General features: G+C 40.3%; 1 protein-coding gene across 2 annotated transcripts in view; it reads right to left on the bottom strand.

The window, feature by feature from the left end:
- Window positions 1-9932: 9932 nt before the first annotated feature.
- The window catches only part of LOC131592173 (carbohydrate sulfotransferase 11), a 154376-nt gene continuing 147602 nt past the window's right edge, over window positions 9933-16706 (bottom strand). For both annotated transcript variants that reach the window (XM_058863498.1, XM_058863497.1), the window contains exon 3: window positions 9933-11490. In XM_058863498.1, coding sequence (XP_058719481.1) covers window positions 10642-11490 — 849 coding nt within the window. In that variant the 3' untranslated portion in view covers window positions 9933-10641. The remainder of the gene's footprint in view (window positions 11491-16706) is intronic.

Below are 16706 nucleotides of genomic sequence, written 5' to 3'. Positions count from 1 at the left end.
TAAGTAGAAGTACAGGCGGGTTATTTGAAATGTGTGTAATTCCCATTCTGAAGGACTCTGTGACTATCTTAATGGCTCTGTGAGCATGCATGAAAAGGGATAATCTTACTTGTAAAGTACAGCCAGGTGCAGCTTTAAATGCCTAAATGTGAAGTCAGAAGTGTTTCATACCATAGGTGTTTTCTTTTCCTGTGTAATGCTTTGAAAATTATCACTCTAGTGAGCTACTGAATTACTCCAGCTTCTTTTTAGTGTAATTATATAGCCAGGATTCTTCCTCTGCTTTATTATGCTGTTTGACATAGGGGAGGATTAATCTTTTAACATATGTAGATCAATATTTTGATTTTTATAGCATTACTGTACACCTTGTCTTAATCTGTGATGTTTAAATTGGCAAAATTACCTCTCACTCCCATGTTTAATATATTAACTTCCCTGGGATTTTTAGAATGTTGATGAGAAACTGGCAAGCAGCAAATTAATTTCACTCCTTTTTACAATTTGCAAACAAAATTAGATTTTTCTCAGACAAAATTAGACTTTTCTCATACAAAGACTAGAACTGAATGAGGATTAAGGCTTTACAAATGCAGTGTAGTTTGCAGAATCAGGACTCAAAATAAGATCTATCATCTTTTTAATGTATTTGCTATTTCATTTCTGTTGTGATCATCACAAAAAGCTCTCTTAAGTGCAAGAATGGCTTGGAATACACGTCAGGAAACAGTAGTATAAGTACTCTCTGAAATGAAGCATTTGAAATTCCTTATTATTATTGTAATGGTAAAATTGCTATTGAAAATGAGATAGTCTCTTTAGAGGTGCAGAAAATAGCAACAGAATATGGTAATTGAATTATAATCCTCTTTGAAAAAAGTACGGTAATGTTCACAAACAGTACAAAAGGACTGGAGGCACTGTGAAGTCTCTTAGTAGGATTTTTCTTTTCTTTCTGGCTGGATTTTTTGCAATACCATACATTGTTTTAATTGTGTCCTCTAATCCATTCCTAATCATGTCAGTCCATTGCTCAGTAATCTTTTGGATTATCATTTTTCCACATACCTATTTGAAGTTAAAAAAGCAGCGTTTTGTATATGTAGTTTGGTAAAGAACTAAGAAAGGAAGGTGTGTTTTAAAGCCTCATTCTGATAGTCCTAAAGGACAGTCTGTGAAATTTAATGAAAACTTGATCATCACATCTGCTGTGCATGAATACTCTGGGCAATCCAATATTAGCAAGACATGAATAATTCACAATTAAAGCTAAGAACCTAAAATTACTAAATATATTTACTAAATATTTACTAAGTATACAAGATTGCCATATTCTGGGTGGGTACCCAAGAGCAGGAATCATTCAGTATTGGTTGGGCTGGATGGGCTTCACCTTCTCTGCAGCTAAAAAAGTTACTTGATTTCAAATCTTGCTAGTTGTTTATTGAATATGGAGGTTAGTTCATCATATACTCTGTTTATGCTTTTATTTCTCAGTCCAAACGATACTTGAAATATGTTTCTTCCTTTTTGAGATTGAGAGATTGTTTCCTCCTCAAGAGTTGCTTAAGTCTTAGAAGGTCAAGGAAGTGCTTTCCTTGAATAATTCTCCTTTTTCCAAATGAAATAGGGTGCAAGTGAAATCCTGAATGAATTGTATGGTAGACATCTACTCACTTCTGAACAGATACTCAGGAATTAACAATGCTAAGTTCTCAGATTTACATTCTAAGTTTTACTGTGAATAGGATCTTTAAAAAGATTTCTTCTGTTTACTAACTTTTTTTCTGTCACCTTCTGTTTCAGATTAGTGAAACTGTTGCCATGTCCCATGTACAATAGAATAATATTTTTATAAATCTGACACTCTAAGTAGTATTTCAAAAGTTATGAACAACAATTCTTGTTTCATACTTGAGAAACAATCATCCACTACTTTCCTATGAATCCTCATACTATGGTTAACTTTAGATCATCCAAAGCCCTTTTCCCCCCCTTTTTGTTTCTGTTTTCTCAGCGCCGACACAACTAATTATTTTATTACCTTATAATATCCAGAGTTCTGGAGTAACATCAGAACAAGCTTCATGCCAAACATTTTCAAGACTAAACCAATTTTTACTCACTACATAGGAAAACAGATGTAACTGATTAATTCTGGTTCTAGGGAGATGAAGGGTAGCTTTTGTTGGAGTCTGAGATACAGAGTGTGTGCCCTTGTTTCTAATACTTAATTCTAAGATCCAAAGAAACACTGAATTTCATATGACATGAAATTCAGGAGCATGTTTTCATGGTGATACATGAGAACAAATATTAAAGTTAGATAGAAAAAGTGTAAGTGTGTGGATTAGATGGTTTCTTAAATCACTGGGTGAAAAAGTTAGTTTAGAGAACAGGAGACAAGATGGAGGATTTAGGGTGTTGTCTCTTGTCCCTTCTTCTTTCTTCTTCATGTTCTTCTCCTAGGGGTTTTTGGGTGGTAGTAAGTGGGTAAAAAATGCCGCAGTGCAGCACACAGGTGTTGGGTCATTGGGTCACTAAGAAAAATAATTTAGTTAGCACCTGTTAATTGGGTAAATGGACATATAAAAGACCTTGAAGAGGATCTTTGTTAGCCATTTTACCCCTTTTCTATCATAGTGCACATAACTCCTGGTACCTTGTAATGCTGATAAGAAAAGAATAAACAACTGAGACCGAACAAGAGAAAACTGCCTCCCTCTCATCAATCTTCAGTTCAAAGGGAAAAAGAACCTAACCCAAAAGTCCTTAACGAAGCAGCTTTCACTTAAAATAGATGAGTAACTCTGGAGTTTGAGTATTTTCAGAATCAAAAGTGAGCTTGCTAAGCTTGACCACATTTAGATAACTGAGATCAGCTCAGGTACCAAATTGTGGACAAAAGTTTGGCTGATGTAAAGACAAAAGCAAGCTCAGTATTTGTCTGATACATGAAAATTTCACTCATTTCACCTTCATGCTTTGCCATTGTGGCCTCTATAGACCCAACCCACTAAGGCCACTAAGTACTATGTGGAAGTCCATCAAGTGTATGGGGACTGTGGTCCCCCTGTAACAGCAGAGAGGCCTTTGAATAAAGGAAACCTTTAAAAAGCGTGCATGTTGTTTGGCCAAAATGAAAGATCTAAGATGCTGTGAATTCAGATCCAAAAAGACATACTTATTCCCTGGTTTCACTTCTAGCTGGCCTTTGGTCTATTCCCACATTAGAAAGCTGCTTCATTTCAAAAAACTAAAGCCTTTTTGGAAGCACTGTAAGGTTACTGAGCCAAAGAGCAGGAAATGCTGCAGTGTTAGACCCCACGTGTGGTTATGTGCCCCATACACGAGACTGACAGGAGCTGTGACAGTGTTCACTCCTCAGGGAGAAATAAACCCCTGCTTTGAGCCTGACTGTAGAGCCTTGGCATTAAAGCATGTGAATTCACAAATGCTGGTGATGCACACGTACCTCTGGAATTTGTACAGCTTTCAGACTGGCACTAAGAGAAACAAACATTTTTAGAAGTCATTACAAGGAGAAAAATGTCTTATTACCATAGGAACCCTCTCACAATGACATGAGACAAAACTAATGAATGTTCACCTTTCTGGTTGTTGATTCTCATTCAGCACTAACTACATTGCATCCAGTTTTCTGCCATATTATGAATTGAGGTGTTCAGCAAAACTAATTTTTAGCTATCTTTTCTTTTTTCTGGTCACAGTCAACTCTCCTTCTAGATAAGCATATCTATTTGTAATCCATTTTGTCCTGTCCATACCTATACAGAAAGCTCCTGCTCCACATAAAAAGATATTTTTTCCCCCCTATTCTTCTGCTTTTAGGAAGGTATGGCTTACAGCTCTGTGGACTAGGCAAGACCCATGCACCCTTCTGTATGCTCTGAGGGCAGCTGTTTGCAGGAAACCTCTGAAAGCCACAGAATAATCTGGAATCCCTTTTCCAACACAGGACCAGAAATAGGAGGGCTATTTCCGCTTTGCTGCAGCTATACAGACGTGATTTTTCACCTGAATTGCACTCAGCTGTGCCTCCTTCTAATCTCTGCACCATAGACTTCAAGAGCTTTTTTTTTCATTAAAAAATTGTGGATTTTATTTTTGAAATTTTTCTCATGGAAAAATGGAGGCTTTAAAAGCATCTGTTTTGGGAATTCTACATCTAGTGTAAAATAATATTGCACACAGAGCAGGAACATTACCACGATAAAATAGAAAAGCACATTGTAAAATTAATTCAAGCTAGTGAAATTGTTATGTCCTTCCATATAACTGAAGGCAAATTTCTTAATAAATAATGAATAGCTGTAATTCCTGAAAGGAATATATTTTGTTTTTCTTGAATGGAGGTCAACATTTACCTGGACACCTCTGCAAACAGTGCTTTTCTCTCCACAGCGTGGCTCCTTGCTCTGATTTTATTTTTCTTTCTAAATTAATTTCTTTGAAGTTTAAAGAATAGTAAAAAAATGCAGTGATTGATTTCATTCATAGAGCAATCACTTTCAAAAAATCCCTCTACTTTAGACATAAAACTAAATCAGTTTTAGCTAGAATAGTTATCTGCTAAAGGAAGTCTGAATAAATTGAGCCTAAGAACGGCTTAGGTAAAGGTTAAACCCTGACTTTGCACAAACTTTTATGGGAAATTTGGGATGCTGTGGGTTGCAGATTTTGACTTGATATAGGGCTGCAAATACCTGCTTACAGCACAGAGACCTCTTTCTGCTAAAAAGTCATGAATTGTCACAGTAAAAATCTGGTTTTTAGAATAAGCCAAAGCCTAATGGTTAAACTGTTATTATTCAGCTGTATGTTACCCTGACAGCTTTATGTATTAGTGAAAAAAAAAGGGAAGCCAGGGCATAAACTTTGGATTGATTTTTTTTCTCTGACTGAGGAAAACAGCTCTGCTGGTTGTTTGTTTTTTAATTAAAAACTCTGATTGAAATGAGATTTTCAAACCCATGTAATTTTACTGCAAGTGCTATGTCTCATTTTCCAAAATGATCTGTCCATTTGCTGCATAGTGGTAGGATGTGTGTTCCTGAACACCTGAAGGAATGTTAGCTCAGGTTGCTTTTACTCAAAAGAAAGAGGGACAGTCAGTGTCAGAGTCAGTAATGTCAATAAAATATAGACAAAATATATTTTAAACCATGTATAAAGGAATATTAATATTTTCTATATTTTTTCCTCCCTGAATAAGTCAGTACTCTTGGTCCTAAATGCCTCTGACTTAGCCAGCAGAAGTTTTTATTGACAGTGAGTTGAATCTTGGAGTCCAGAGGCTTGAGCACACCAGTGGAGTGACATTTCAAGTAACAGGGGAAGCAGCTGCCTTCTTGCCAATAGAGAAGATGAAGTTGATTTTTCTCTTTTAACATAGATTTCCTTTTAAAACTGATTAGCATGCAATCTGGGGACGTGGCGTGTGGATGCATCTTTCAGTGCACTGAGGAATAAAACCATACTCTAATATTTCAAAAGTTTCAATCTTTGGCAAAGTTGTAAGTGCAACTGGAAAAGCAAGATATTTTTGTGTGGTATCAGGAGTCTTGTACGTGATGATGTGTAACACAGCTAGTGCAAGGCAAGGTGCTGCTGTTTGGCGAGAATATGCTCTGGTTTCTGCTCTGCTGCTGGCTGCACTTGCTTCATTTTTTTCTCTTTTCCTTCCCATTCCCCATATCTTTATAACTATGATGGAATTGAATGAAACATGTTTTCAACCAAACAAAGGTTTGGAAGTGTCAGAGTTCATGCCTGCACATAGAGCATGCCATGACCACATGAAGAAAAATTTCTTCAAATTTTGAATCATCTCTGCTGGACTTAATCTCTTATTTGGGCCGGAGGACACCTCAGATGTGCAGGATCCTGCCACTTTGTCACACCCCCAGTGCTCCACATCCATGTCCAAGTGCCAGGGTGCTGCACACAGCCCTGCTGCTGCTAGCTCTCCTGTCCTACAGCAGCTGCCTGAGGCCAGTACCACAGGGCAGCTACTGGGTACCAACAGGAAAAGATTTTGTAAATTTGCAATTATTTAATGGAAAAACTGAGGCTTCCCAAAAGGACAAATCCTCAGGTTTTCTTCCAGTGGTGCAAATCCAATTTTGTCAGTCTCCCTGGCAGTATCAGGGACTGGTCTTTCCTTCCCACTATCTTCCAAGCAATGAAGGAAATCACCCAAAAGCTGTGCACCCAAGGGCTGTGCAAGGAGGCCATTTTTCACTCCATTACCCCAAAAATGGAAGTTTCTGAGTTTGTGTGCATGTGATTTCAATTTTCAAAATGTGATTTTCAAAAGCCCCCAGCTCCCTCCCTCTGTGGCTGAGTTCCGCAGCTGCTGGTTCCCCCTTGCCTGGGCTCAGTTCCTTGGCTGCTCCGCCCACTGACCCCCACTCCACCAAGGGATTTCTCCTGCTCCACAGGAGTAGATAATTTGGAGTTTTCTGTGTGTCCTGCCTACAATATACAATAAGGCAGGTGAGAAAGCAAAGCTGTGAAGACAAAAATCCCACCCTGAAAAATCCATCCTGAAAGCATGAGCCATAAATAAAGCACACAGAGAGGAATTTTCTTTCTTCAATTTAATTGAAGTTACTTAGAAAAATAATCAGGCTTGAATGGCTTTTTTAAGGAAAGATTCATGAGCAGTTCACACTTGTGTTGGCAATGTATAATTTATCTTTTTTTTCTTTATTAACAGTATATTTAAGTATGAGGAGATACTTTTCTACAACAAGCCTTCTACTGCATACAAATAGGTTAAAAAAAAAAAATCCAACCCCACATTGATGTTAAATTATTCGTACACATTGTATTGTGCATGCATGTAAGAAAATAACACTCTCTGTAACAAGAGTAATAGTAAGGACAGTCCCTTTTTGTACCTGAAAAGTGCAGCAGACTACAGTGAAACCCTAAAACATCTGGGGTCAACTTACTTCTAAAAGCACTTCTGCTTGTGGGTTATTTATTTCACTTGTCTTTCACAGCGCATGGTTCAGGCAGTTTGCACATTTCTGTCATAATGGACGTGGTTTATGAAGAGGCTGAAGCACGGATTGAGCCAGGTTTGGGGCACATCCCACCACCCAGGAGTCACCACCACGTTCAGATGGGCCAAATCCAGCCTTGCACTCCAGGTTGAGGTGTTTGGGGTCATTTGGGGGGAATGACCCCTCAGCTGTGGGTATGGTGCCAAGTACAGAGCCACCAGCACTGCTGGGCTCAGCGCTGGCCCTGCCAAATGACAGGGAGGCATCAGACACGAGGGTCACTGCTCCAGCAGATTTGAGGGGGCTGGGGACAGAGGTGGGGAACAGGAATTCCCCCACTGGGTCCTCTGTGCTCATCACTACTCGACATAATTAATGCACACCCTTCTACAACAGCAGCTTCCTGGGTGGCCCTTGCAGCCCCACAGGCACGTCTGTATTTTACGTTTTGCTGTGGCTCCGTGCTGCCCGCTTGTCTCCCAGCGTCAGCTGCGGCCACAGCAGAAATGGAGCCAGGAGAGAGGCAAAACTCCAGAGCAGACTGGCCCCTCTTCTCCTCCAGCTGGGAAACCCAGCAAAGAGTTAGAGGGTAAAACCAACCCGGTCCCCTGGCTGCCCCCCACTGCCAGGTGGCTGCCAGCTCACTGATACGAGCACGAACAACCCTGAACGTCCTCCTGTGTGGCTGCAGTGGAAAGAGATTTTTTTGCCTCAGACAAAACAGTACACCCAATAGACCAAAAGAAATGGCTATTCCTTAACATCTGTCATTCTGCTCTGAGCTGGGCTTGCTGCTCACTGCACAGGACAGACCAGATCCAGCATGTCAGCTGTTCATTTTAAACACACATCTACAGCCCATTCACGGCACCTCAAAACAGATGTAACACACTAAATAGCCAGGTTGTAGTAGTTTGGGATCAAGGATTTTCAAAAGCAAGTGACTTCAAGCACCCACTGAAGTCCACATAAAAGCCTCCTCTGTGCTGAGCGTTCACCTATAGAGCTGTCCTTTGTGGGGAGCCAGAATTTGGGTAATCCAACCCAAAGCTTTTGCTAAAAATCCCAGCTGGAGCAACAGTCACCCCTCAGATCACCTGAAGGCATTTTTCACCTAAAGCTTTTCTATCACAGCTACCATATAGAGGTTTTGTGTCTCCAAAGTTGTGAAACTACAGAGAATATTTCAGAACACATAAAAATGTGGTGATGATGCCAGAGAAAACTACAAAAAGAAAGGGGGAAGCACACCCTGTTCTTTAAATATTTACTTTCTGAAGCAACTTTTGACTTAAATGAAAAAAATCACATCACATTCTGTTGGATGAGTTGACAGCTAACCGAGAAGAAAATTGGACCAAAATATGAGCACTGTGGGATGCAAGACCAAAATACAAGCACACGAAGAGCTTGGAGGAAGTATTGTGGGGGGGAAAAGAGGAACCTGCCTCAGACAGTTGTTTTTTTAACAAACCTACAACCATTGAACTGGGAACATAGGAGAGCCAGGGCACACTGTGAGGCACTTGCAACAGCTCCACATACTCTAAATGAGACTAAACTGCTTTAAAGTAAAACAACATCCAGCAATCAGCAATGGATCAGGAATTCAGAGGGGTCAGACACAGCCAGCCAGGCTCTTGTCAGCCACTGGCCCAGCGCTCCAGGTTATAAATAGAGCCTGGGTTATGAAAACTGTGGCTGTTCCAGAATGGATAAGAGATTTATTTGTATGGTATGATAGAAAAATTAATGACCCGAGTCCTGCCTAAGACCAAATCCAATTGCAAAAGGACTTCAGTTGCTGTTTGTTATGTTAATTTCTTTTTCAATGAGATTTGTTCAGCAACTTATTTTTTATCAAATAAAATGCAAACTATTTTTCTTCTTTAATCACATCTGTATCCTGGAAACTAATATAATTCAGTGAAAATTACTGGCTACTGTACAATTTGACATTTTTCAGGATCTGGCTCTGATACTGTTAAAACAGCTCTACCTTCAGCTGAGTTTGTTTAAATCATCAGTCATTTTTGAAAGAGTTTGTTTTGATCATAAGATTGACATGCAGGCAAGTTAAATCCCCCATTTTTAACCATGTATCAACTTTAAAACAGATTTTATATCTTCAGAAGTGCCTCGATTTAGCCTATGCCTTCTTTTGCCCACCAGCTGCCTGTGGGCACTGAGGTGGCTACAGAGCATTCCCTCACCTGCATCCAACTGAAGCAAACATCTGGAGAAGCTTGAACTCCTGCTCCCATTAGCTGGCTAACAGATCCACACTGAAATCCCATTTTTCATTGTTTATCTGCTCTGTATAGATTACTATTTGCTTACCCAAAACAATCTGCCATCCCAAAAAGCTGTTAAACACAAGACAACTGCTACTGAGACATTCCCCTTAAGGAAAAAGGTCATGGTCTTACACTAGAGATGACTTAGATAAATTTCTAACTCACTGAACTTAGAAAAATTCCTGTCAATTCCTGGCATTTAGGCATCAACTAAAAAAAGACTTCTTCTTCTCCCTTGGAAAAAGCCATGAAACCAGCATGTAGGAAGATTTGACCTTTTTTATTGCCTTGCATGCTTAGAGAATCAACATGAAGATGTCTTTTTGAATTTTCAAATGACATGCTCAGATTGTTTATAGCAACATACCATGACCAGTGTCTCTCCAGACAGTTTTGGTTGCCCATCTTAGGATCAATTAGGGAGGCACAACTTGAAGAGGATGGAGGTCCCCACAGCTCCATCCTGGATATAAATTAAGTCAATGCCAATTGCTTTAGGCATTCAAAAAATCTCTTACAGTCACTTTCCAAATGCTGATTCTTTTCTGATAGACCATCCTAAATTCATTTGGGCTGGAAGGCTTCGAATTAAGATACAGTGAGAATAGTCATATTCTCCATAAACTCATTACGACTTTAAAAAAATTTATGGTTTCTCTTCCTAAGCAACACATTCACATTTCTTTCAGTCATGGGTTTTAGATATCATGAATCTACCCAAATCTGAGATACTTTTCCTTTTTGGGCCTAGAAAGATAGATTTTGTACTGGTATTGAGTGCCACATCACTTTCTAAAGAACTCACTTTCACCACTTTTCTCAAAGCGTGTGTTATCCAGAACCATTCATGTATTTACCCGCATCAATGGCTAATGGAAGAATATTATTACCCAGAACAAGCTCGATCGAGGAAAGCACAAAACCAGACTCCTTTTGTCCACGTTACCTTATCTCTGCTGCTGAAGTGAAACCTACCAAGAGACAATGTTTTAAATAAGTATAAATAACATTAATTAGAACTGGAGGAATGCAAGATCAATGAAATTCACCAGAACACAATTAACATTTGTTTAAACAGTGTAGCAGTATTATTAATTTCTACAGCTAGATCGTCACAATCCTGTTACCCTGCAAAGAGAGCTGTCCTTTCTTACAGTTGATTTAAATAATTTTGACTGTGCTGCTCGCAGCATCATTCAAAAAAAGAAAATATTAATTTACAAAATAACCCATTCTCCATATTTATTATGACAAATAAAAATCTTAAATAAAACAGGCTTTCTCTCCCCTCTTTCCCCCCAACCCATCCCTCATTCCAATTTCAGGTAGCTTGGCACTGAGTAATTAAACATTAAAAAATCAAGTTTGTAGACTTCATACAGCTGCGTTTGGTGCAAGGAGCTGATGTTCTGGAAGAACTCTGTGGTCATTTCATCAGTAGTTCTCGTAGACTTTGCATAGGTGGGGAATTTCAGGTAGTTGCCTACTCCCGCCAGCTGGAGAATGTAATTCGAATCCTCTTCGAGTGTTTCGTACTTTCCTATGAGGTCGTAGTGGATGTGGCAAGGGTGGCAGAGGGAGTACACAGTCTGCCAGTGCTCGTTGAAGGGCTCTTCTCTTTGGGTGTGTGGGTCGATGAGATAAGCCACGAACTCTTCAAATTTCACGTCATCACCTTTCCGCAGAGCTTCCTGTGTTGCGTTTTTCCTCTGGCGCCTCACGATTTTGGTGCCGTATCGCTTGTGGAAGGAAGTGTTGTACTTCTGGGTGAACTTGTTCCTGTAGGCTGACACCAGTCTTTCAAAAGGCTCGCGAACAAAGAGGAACTTCATGTAGTTTTTCAAGCGGTGGTTGATCTCTGGGATGCTGTACTGGTTGAGGGTCTTCAGGTTTGAAGACACGTGGGCTTCGTTGGCCGGGATTTCCATCGGATCGCTGTACTTGCCTCTTCCCGTCAAAACCATCATGACTCTCTTCCAGTTTGTGCAGGCCACTTTGGGAACATAGCAATAGATCATTTCATGATCTTCATCCACAACCAGATGCTTGAGATCGTTGGGTGTCAGCACACGGCGCTTCCTGCTGGACACGCTGTTTGCTCGGCACGTGTCTGTCACTTGATCTCGCCTGATCTGATGAAGAATTGCTGTGTTGGACAACTGCAAAGGAAGCACAGGCACCAGTAGGTCAAGGGCTGGGAAACTCAATGCCTTTTTTGCTTATTATACAAATTCACAGAGAAGCAGATCTTTCCTTGCATGGATTAATTCACTGTGTGGCTGACTACAACTGATACTATTCTAGAAGATTTTGTCTCCAGACTTCTTGATACACACTGATTAAATGCTGTTCACGGAGCATCCAGAGCTTTGCTTTGAAGACAACATGAAGGAGCACAAGTGCTCACACAGCATGGTGGCAAGTGTATTTACAGAGCCCTCATCCTGAGATGTGCTTCTCTTAGGCCTGGAAAACAAATCTCACCTTCACTCTGCAGTCCAACCCACAGCTACAGCAGTGTTGGACCTTTTGCTGCCGAGATGGGATAGGAAGATACTGGAAAAATTGACAAAATGTAAACAGTGTGTGTTCTTGTTGCTGTTGTCTTTTAGGTTAGAAAATTTAATAGTCATGGCTTGTTGCTTAGCTATGGCCTTGAATATGGCTTTTACAGCTATGGCCAGAATAAATGAAGCCCATGGATATTCCTACTACTCTCCAAGAGAAAAATTCATTCAGATATGATGACCATGCCAGTGCAGGGCTCCTGTGTTTGGTTATTCAGAAGTGTCTTTGCATGGCACAGGGTTTTGCTGTGCAGCCCTATCCTCACTGCTACAAATACCTTATTACTTATTGAGAATAAACTGCATCAAAGCAACAGTGGGAAGATTTTAGTAATGTTATTTACATTTATTTAAAACCATTTACCTGTGAATTTCAAGAGCCTTATGCTCAATAATTAAGTCAGCCTCAAAGATGAGAATTAAGGCAAGTATTGACCTTCCTATTTGATAGGCAAGGAGGTCTGAGATTACTTCTTGTATGCTGAGTCTTTCAGAAGTATTTATCTTGTACCTTCTTGTTGAATTAACATGAATCACAGGACACTGAAGAGAAGTATTTGAGGCAATGTAGGCTCTACACACTTGCTGTGTGTTCCTTTGGTTACAGGGGCCAGTAACCAGACAAGACGAGTACATGCCAGGCAAAACCCTTTGTCCTTGGCAAATAGTTTTGCACCAGCTTGGGAGGTCATACTGAACCTCCAGTTCCTGCAGTCATGGGTCAAATCTCTGCTTTCAATAGCAGTACTTAGCCATGATTCATATTTAAAACACCTGTCAAAACTCAAATAAAAGAATCCAAATGAACTTTAGAGTTAAAACCCAAATGAAACTCCAAAATGGGACCAAGCCAGTTGTGGGATTTCTGAGCTTTGGAGAGAGAGGAAATAGAAACAGCATTGTTGCAGACAAGCACTAAGAGCCCAAGTTTTACTCACCCAAGGGGCAGCAAAAGCTTCTGCACCATGTGAACAAGGGACTTTCCCTCTCTCTGGACTGTGGTGGGTTGCAGAGAAATGTTTTCAAGAGATGAGCAACACCAAGGGGCTGGTGCAGCTCTGAGCAGGAGGACTTTTTTCTTAAGAGAGTGTGTATGTGCCAAGCGTGGGACCTCTGTATTTTGCACAGTGCCACCCACCACTTATCCTCTGAATCCCCCAATACTTTCCTCAGCTCTTTTGCCCCTCTGTTCAGTAAAATGCTGGCTAGTGGTTAAAATGTGCAGTAGCCCAGAGCAGCTCCTTTAGACGGCTTGTCTTGTCTTTTGTGTGTGTGTGGTATCCCCCTGGATACCTCCCAGGTGCACTTCAAGGAGAGTTTTATGTTAAAGAGATGAGAAGTCAGATGTGAAATGTGCTTTGTGCTTCCTAGGAAAGCTGACTGGCAGGGAGTTTCCATATTAGATGTTAGAAAATAGTTGTCAGGGACCATACAGATTTTTCAAGAAAATTACTTTTTCTGTAAAAAAATAATAATAAAAAATCCCTATTTCAATTTCTGATATCCTCAGAGCAAAACAGAAGTAATGGATCTCAACCAGCTCTATACTGGTTAGTTATCAGTCAATAATTTCCAACAAGCTAAACAAAACCCTATGCAAACACACAGACATACAAATTCTCCTTTGCAGATAAAAAGCTGAAATCTCTCCTCCTGCAGATTTTCATCAAAAAACAAATAGCATAGGAGAGTTGTTTGCCCCAGGTTTTAGAGTAAAAAAACAAGAAAGAAATGCCTGAATATACTGCTACATTATAATATGTTAATGCACTGTATTTGATTTTCTGGGGCTGTTCTTAGGATAAATACAGAATTAAGTGGATGAGATTCTATGGTCTGTATTAGATAGAAGGTTAGATTTGATAATCTAATGGTTGCTTCAGACCCTAATCCGCAGATGAATCTTTGTAGAGCTGTGCTTTGCTCCTGATTTCAGTCCTCCATCAACAGGCTAAGCACTTTTCCCCCATCCATTAACATTAATGAGATTTTCAGACATTTAGAGTAAGGGGTAAAACGCAGCCTTAGTATTTGCAATTACCAATGAGCTTGTACTACATTAAATTCATTTAGAAGATAACACTTGCGCATTTTCAAGTGGTACTTTCCTCTCACTCTTTTTAACATGGAAAAAAATATGAAGAAATGGCATAAATCTACATTTACTAAGTATACAGCAACACCCTAGGGTGAGCTGTGCATGTGTTCTGGCCTGCCTGGGGGCACACAGAATGCATATTAAATAGCAATGCAACAGCAAAAGGGATTGTCTAGTTCTCATCAATGACAGCACCCTTTGGTATGGCTGATGGATAAAGGGCCATGCAGGAAATAGAAAGCTGCACTTCCTTTTTATTCTATGCTACTGACTTCAGTTTACTAAAACAAACAAAAAAAAAATAAAAAGGCCAATCTAGTGACTGTCTTAGAACAATGCCAAGTGTATCAAAGCCCATTTCTTCTGCAGCTGACTAACACACCTGATGTACTCTGGAAGAGCTGACCTACACCCTGCTCTAGTGAAAGGTCAGGTAAGGCACCTGACAGCCTTTTATGGAATCCTGAAAGAACCACCAAACTCTCCTTTGCACACAGGACATGCTCTGTGGCCCCTAGAGTCTACAGCACCATGGAAGGTAATCATAAGAGCGTTTTCAATTTAGTATTTTGAAACTATGCATTAACAGTGAGTTATCTGATGGCAATATGGTTCCTTCTCATTTAAAGTTACAGGCAAGGCTTTTAGGCCACATAACAATTTCATCCTGAAGCTGGTGAGGGGAACTTGAGAAACGGTAAATTTAAATGAGACTGGAAACACATTTGTTTAAACTAGAGGTCCACTTGGCCAGGGAAAAAGTGCAAATGTGCTCACAGCTAATGAGGAAAATATACCCCACAAATTTAAGCAGCCAGAGAGAAGATCCAAGGAATGATGGTGAAGGACAAGACAAAAAATTAAAGTCATGGACTCTCTTCCTCCAAAGCTGTAACACATGTGGCTACAGCAGAGTCGTGAGTGTGCAGCTGCCTGGACACTGATGGCTGTGCCTGTGCTCACTAGCAGAGGTCCCTGCTGACCCCTCAGTTCTAGAAACCACAATAAGTAATGGCCTAAATCCAATTTGGGAGAGGACACTTTTAAACGTGTGTGCAGATTACCCTGAGAGCAGTGTGGGGATGGTGATAATGTCAGTGCTCAGGTGTGTCCTCTGACAGCTCACCTTGGACTTCATCAGGGCATTAAAGGTTTTGGGAAGACATCGAATAAAAGCAGCTGTTCTTCCCTGAGAGAACTGACACCAGAGATGCACTTAATCATGTTTTTGTTTTCCTGCAGAAGTAGTAAAGGGGGACAGAGAAGAAGGGCATGTCAAGATCAAAGCTTTCCTTCCTTTTCTGATGCAGCAACCAAGTTGAACAGTGAAGCGACATGAGCAGCAGGAGACTTCTAAGCTCAGTGGCACTAAAAGAAGGAAAAGAAAAAAGTAGGCTGGGGACACTCTGATCCCAGAAGCTTCTCATCTCCATCAGTCCCAAAGTAACAACAAGGGAGGAAAGTCCAGCACACTGTGCCCATGTGGATGTCCTGTTCACTGGAAGGTGGTGGTGTGTGTGTGCAGCAGGGGCAGGAGGGTTTTTTGTGGAGAGCACTAGAGAATATACTGACCAGAAATGCATATGCTGACCAACTGGCAGTCATCAACTCATTACAGGCAAAGGTTATTCAAGGTAAACCAGAGTAATGAGATGGGAGGTATTTCCTTCTGGTTACTTAGGCACAGCAGGATAAAGTAATCTTTGCAGACCTTTCCAAGCCTGACGGCCAAGCAGCAAGTATGGATTCAAACACAGGGAATTTTTTTTCCCCCTGAATATAGTAGTGTACTGAAAACCAGGTGCAAAGATTAATTCAATTCACAGGTATCTGCACTACAAGCTGTTTTTTAATAGAAGGATGGAAATACTGAAGTGTCACTGAAAAAGCCCATTAATTAAATTCTGTCTCACTATAAAAAATATGGTGGAAAGCAGTACCCTCCACATTTACCAGGCAGGGTTTTGTTTACTTCTATTGCATTGCCTGCAGCTAGTTCTGTATTACTGTAACCAGGCTCACAACCAGCCTATGCTGGGACTGCTAGCATGATATTTGATCATGGCAGACTGAAGGACAAAATTATCCAAATTAGTTTAACATGGAATAAAGAGGATAAATATTGTCAATGGCTTTTGCAGGCCCAATCCTTGATAAATCGCTTTTTCTCTTAAATTTTGCCTTAACAAAGACTTTGCATCTGCCTTTAATTCTTCAGTTACCTTCGCGTTTGGAAGTTTGGTTTGTGTCCTATGCTAGAACTGTGCAAGTTGCTGCAGAGTTCCCCTCATCTGTGGTCCATCAATTAAAAAACAGCTGACACCCAGCTGGGTCTATCCAGCACTGTTAAAACCTGAGCTCCCCTCCACCAAATTCTTCTTAACAGTATTTGTTCAGAAGGGGTGTGTGTAGCAGCCTCAGAATACACAGAAAGAAAGGTCCTAAAGTGAGAACTGTCAGACAGACTAACTATAGGTGGCACTAATGGTCCTGGTTGTGTGACACTGAGAGAGACAGTTATCTGAAATCTCTGTTATTATCAGCTCTCCTTCCTCAGCCCATCAATTACACTATCTGAGTTCTAGGAGGTGTTTGTTATTCAATATACAGCATGTCTTTCAGTATTACTTTTGTTTTCCCAGATGCTAAAAGGGTGGGGGATTTTTGAGCATGAGGTTACATGCAAAGCATGTTTCCAATCCTGTTTTTG

Source organism: Poecile atricapillus, chromosome W, assembly GCF_030490865.1.
Source record: "Poecile atricapillus isolate bPoeAtr1 chromosome W, bPoeAtr1.hap1, whole genome shotgun sequence".
NCBI classification, from domain to species: Eukaryota; Metazoa; Chordata; class Aves; order Passeriformes; family Paridae; genus Poecile; species Poecile atricapillus.
The sequence above is the reverse complement of the archived record's forward strand: the minus strand, read 5'-3'. Positions and strand labels throughout refer to the sequence as shown.